This window comes from Hyposmocoma kahamanoa, unplaced genomic scaffold (assembly GCF_003589595.1).
Source record: "Hyposmocoma kahamanoa isolate Upper Pololo Valley unplaced genomic scaffold, ASM358959v1 263, whole genome shotgun sequence".
Taxonomy (NCBI): domain Eukaryota; kingdom Metazoa; phylum Arthropoda; class Insecta; order Lepidoptera; family Cosmopterigidae; genus Hyposmocoma; species Hyposmocoma kahamanoa.
The window spans coordinates 1,336,998-1,342,455 of NW_020653766.1; the positions used below are offsets into that span (position 1 = coordinate 1,336,998).

A 5,458-nucleotide genomic window follows, 5' to 3' on the forward strand; every position below is an offset into this window, starting at 1 on the left:
GCTCTTCAATTATTAGTTCATGGTAGCAGTTATTGTTATTTATTTTTATTATTATTTACAGAACCAACGGCGGACAAAATACAAGAATGCAAGAGTACAGTCGAGGCCATGGAACGTGATATGCCCGACATAATACAGGGTAAATCATGAGAGAACCAGTATTATTGAAATAATTTCGGGTATCAGCAAGTTGAAATGGCAATAGGAAGATATCACACTGTCTGAGTGATTAGATATATCGTGTCGTATATCGATCCCATTTGGGTAGACAGAAACTCTCACAGGCACAAACAATTTGTCTTTGTGGCCAACCTTTTTCAATGTTGCCTTTCACGCTGTGGTTCTAGCTACCTCTTTGGTCACTCTGGCTTTCATTCATCCACTCCATGTGCCTTAACAATCTCAATATACCTTCCTCTATTTTTATCACTACGTCCTCTTTCAAACCACATGGTTCACGGATCCCAGTAGTCTTTACTTGGTCATACAACCATATCCACATTTAGCGTGTATCATCCACGTTATTAGCATATCTTCACTTTTCACCAGCTGAGTTTGTGGACGTAAGGTTTATTAATTGACAACTTCTAACCAGGAAAATTTACAAATTAGTTCCACCTTCACCTTTCCTTCTTCGGTCTTTTAGAAAATCCAGCTTCGTCCTTACGTTGTTGATATATCACACATTCGTACAAAGCGCTCCACCTTTTCTAATACTTACGGCAAAAGAATGGAATACACGGCATCTATGTACATCTCAAAGTACAATTTAGTGCTATTCAAGGCAATAGGCATTTAGTATATAAACAAAAATCTGCAGGAGTACGCGAGACCGCCGAGAAGCAAACGAATGAGGCAGCAAAGAAACAACTTTTGGACCAACTTAATGAGCTCATGAATTTGATCAATGCACTGTCCAAAGCTTCCAAGAAAGATGATTTCGTAAGTATACCCTTCTTTGTAAAACGATGAATGGTTTCATAGATTTTTCACAGGTCGCACTACGGCAAAAAGCCGTTAAAATTTAAAAGATCTGCAACAAGCATATTCAGAAATTCAAAAGGTCAGCCTAACTTGTTCCCTAGCTTAGTTGGAAAAGCGATAGCCACGGTTTGGCAAAACAGTTGCAAGTTCGAGTCCAGCCGGACCGAAGGAAGTTTTCTTTGTGTTACATAATAGCAAAGTGGCATCTTCTTACTGGAGTATTTTCACAAAAAAATTATAGATATCATGGTAGTAACATTGTGATATTCAATAATATAAATATCGTTTAATAATATAATCCCTTCGACCTGACAGGACTCGAACCTGCGACTGTGCCAAACCAGGGCCACCGCTTTACCAACTGAGCTACAGAACTCGGCAAACTTTAGGAATATTGTGTTACGAAATGTTTGTTACAGATCTTTTGTATTGGGTTTTATCGCCGTAAGCGACACCTGTGAGAGATCTGTGAAGCTTTTTATACGGCCGGTACCTTTACAGCTACTAGAGTCTGATTTAGAAGCAGCAGATCTCCTTGTGAAAGAGTTCGTCCAGGGAAGTATTGCCACCTTACCTATTTCTGCCGCCAAGCAAGTAATCTTCTTGACTTGTCAACTTATGTCTTAGGGTACCGGGCGCAGTGGCAGTGCCCATAAGATCTTTGCGATTTAAAGCTCTGAGTGGCACTGCAACTGTTATGAATAGACGTGTCGCTTACCACCAGGTGCGCGACTTGCACGTCCCGTCACTTGGTATTATAAAAACATAAAAATAATAATAATAATAATAATAATAATAACGCACACACTCAACATAGCCCCGCACTAGGGAAACCCTGTGTCGCGGGTGCCATGGACACACATAGACAACCACAAATTACACCCAAACTCACGAGAGAAATAAATGTAGGCCATACAAATATTTCTCCCGGCCCGGGAATCGAACCTGGGACCTCTGCGTGGCAGTCCGGCATGGTAACCGTTCGGCCACAGAGGCAGTAAAAAAAGATTAATTGAAACCTTTCACAATGATATTTGAAAGGTTTTTTGAATGGTAAGACAACACTCATCATCAGCATCGTCGTCCACCCCCTATACCTTGGGTACATATCTCCTCTATGAGGTTTGTCCGCTACGCTGACCCCATGTGTCTTGGAGATTTCAATCGTTTTCAGAGAATTGTGAACTTCCTTCGATAAAAACGTTTCATAACGATGTTTTCTTCCTTCGCCGCTATCCTCGCTGATATTAGCGATATATATTGCTACTAAATGGTATTTCGTAAAAATTACTTATATTTTGTTATCACTTGCTTTAATATTGATTGAACTGGAGATAGTTCACATGCTTCATCGAAGAAGATGTCTACCATGGGAGTTCATCACTATGGTCTTAACCCTGACATTGGTAACGACGATTATTAGTCCAGTTTCAAGATTAAATTGAAATAATGAACAAGTAAAAGAAGGAGATATTAAAGAAGTTACAATTTTTACCAGAACCCCGAAGAAGTACAAGAGCCAGCGTGTATGATCGCGGACCTGACGACACAAATGTATTTCTGTATGGATCCGAGAACTAGGAAACGCAGCGAATGTGTCAGTGTAAGTATATGTCTAATTAGTCATTCATAAAGGGTAATTTTTTTAAATACTGACATCATAAACAATAACTTTTGTTCCATGACTTTTTACAAAACATTATAAATATTTACTCAAAAACAACTTTTAAGTTTTTGTTGTACTATCTGACACTTCTTGGATCTGTATTTGGTAGAATATGTTCAAACGTGCAACCTAGAATCGGACATGTCTCTGTTAACAAAATAATCAGAACAAACGTTTCATTCTGAATTTATGAGTAAAACACCCATGAGTCTCACTCCTCTAGTTTTGGAAAAAACCTCGACCGTATTTTATATCCCATATTTGGTATTTTTTGAAAATAAAATTCTTGTAACCAAATCGTTGCACCTAAGTAATTCGTTAGGTTATTTTTTGTAGGGCCTTACTTGTAGGCATATTACAAATGTTTGTGTGTTTTTTTGCCGCGCTGGCATATATACGCTGCGAGTAAATCATCTTTTTTTACTTTATTTCTTTCTGGATTTTTTGTAATTATGTTAATTGTATTTGCAACTTGCTTTAAAATCTAGCTGCAGATAAAGATTAATTCGACAAAAAAATCATGTACTAACCCCGCATAATATTCGAAATATAATTCTTGAAATTTTCGTGACATTAGAGTTTAGACCTATCTATTTTAATTTACTTATTTTTTATGAAAGTAAAATCTGATGAATGATTATAAGTCATGGAATGACTATTGTTGTTTAAGATGTTAGTAATATAGTCCTGGGAAGTTGTTGGTATTTTAAAAATAATTCTGTACAATTAGGCACAAGTACAGATAACAGACTATAAACAATACTCAGAACCATTACATAAATAACATGAATTACGTATCCAATTATAATTGTACACATCGTTCACATATCAAAACAAACAGAAATATGAAGGCAAATGTTGTTATTTTGTAATTGATGAGTACAATGTTGGTTTGAAGAACATAAAGCTCTACGATGTCGAATTTCAAAGAGCGAATAAGTTGCCTCTCTGACATCTTCCTCGCATTTGTAGTAGCAGTAGAGCTTCTTGTGAAAGAGTTCGTCCAGGGATGTACTGCCACCGTAACAACTTAATTTCTGCCAAGCAGTAATGAAACCAGTTTAGAATTTATAATCACATGGGACTTGTCACCTTATGTCTCTGCAACTGTTATGGACAGGTGTGTCGCTGGCCATCCGGCGCATACTTGTTCGTCCTGTCGCTTACTATCATAAAATAAAACAATGCAAGATGTGGAATGTGTTCGTGGTAAATGCAAAAGTTGCTAAAAATCTCGCAAACTTTTTTCCACTTTCTTCCTTCCATTTTAATCGGCCGTATTTCAGCTCGGTGACCCGTGGCTGTTGTTTAAAATCAATAATGTAGTAAGGGAATTTCTTGGCTTAGAAAACTAAATCCAAATTTGTAAGGGTAACAAAAGTAAAAACATTTATTGTTTGTCACCATAATTTAAAGAAAACGATGATAGCATTTTACTTGGCGTTTGTTAGGAGTCGCGGAAAAGCTTCTTAGCAGATGAGAAGATGGAATGCACACTACGTCGCGCGTCCTTCATCAATGCATCTGCCGGCGCCTGCGCAGCCATTGACGAGGCCCAGTCCACTCTCAAAGAGGTTAATTTCCACTGATTTATATCAAGTTTACGAGTTTAAAGTTGTAAAATTGATTACGGCGTCCACAGGGTGGTATATAAACTATCAACCATTCTATCAACTACAGTCAATTCTTTTAAATAAGTTGTCCACGAAATATACATACTTTACCAATACATACCGCGCTATACCGCGTGAATGAAAATTTTAGAGATTTATGGAAATTTTGGCACGCATTTTCAACGTAACATAAATGATTTTGCTGACGTGTTTTAGAGTTTTATTAATGTTACTTTTAATTCATGTAGGATTCCCTGCCAGTGGTGAATGGACGTGAAGTGGAACAGCTGGAATCTGCAGCGATTAACAAGATGGCGCTGCTCAGCGCAGCTGTTACCCGCCATCTTACCGCACATTTTGGTACCGTTTCAGCACATATCTTTATTTCATTTTTTATGCACGTTTCATACAAGAAAATGGTTAAAAATCAATCCTGAATCGTAATTCAATTAGGGTTGAATCTTATTCGTGAATAAATAAACGGACGAAATAAGCTGTCGTTAAAAGTTTATATTTAGTCTACCTATAGGTGTGAATATTTTCTTCTAGATCCCAAAAATGTGGACTACGCAGATTCTGTGAATTCAATGAACACTATCAAGGAACTTATACCGGAGTTAGCAACAGGTAAGTAACATTTTTCAATTTCTCTAAAATGGAACATCTATCTCCTATCCCAATTCGCGTATACCAACTCGCAACGCGTAGTACCATGTAAGCTAAGCATCTAATATGCTGAAGAAGAGCCTGTAGTTTCTTTTTGTCCTTGTAGATGCTAAAGCGTTAAGCAGCGTTCGCGATAGCAAGTCTCGACAAGAGCTGTTAGCAGAGATGGAGGCTTTGTGCGAAGCTGCAAGACGGCTTTGCTTGCTCACTGAATCTGATGACCATGACGTAAGTTTAACTAATATCTATAAGGAATAAAAATGGGCATAGAAATGGTCCCTGAATGACGCCATGGCCACGTAATCTTAAAATTGTCAAAGAAGGATGCTTCATCTTAATGTCTCTACTATTAACGTTAGCTTTAGCCAATAATGACATTTAATTAATACATTATGTAAACTTATTTATCAAATCAGCGTGAATAACGAATAACATTAGTTCCAATACAGATCCCTATAGGGCAATCATTATTGTAGTATTAAGCAGTGTAATCTAGCTACTATTTATTTCATTGGTAGCGGGCTTCTCG

General features: G+C 37.5%; 1 protein-coding gene across 1 annotated transcript; it reads left to right on the plus strand.

The window, feature by feature from the left end:
• The first annotated feature begins 2,369 nt into the window (after window positions 1-2,369).
• Window positions 2,370-5,187, plus strand: LOC113228947. Its single transcript, XM_026462390.1, has 6 exons — window positions 2,370-2,390; window positions 2,483-2,587; window positions 4,102-4,224; window positions 4,512-4,623; window positions 4,813-4,890; window positions 5,036-5,187. The coding sequence occupies exons 1-6, from the start codon at window positions 2,370-2,372 to the stop codon at window positions 5,185-5,187; spliced, it is 591 nt and encodes a 196-aa protein (XP_026318175.1).
• Window positions 5,188-5,458: the final 271 nt, after the last annotated feature.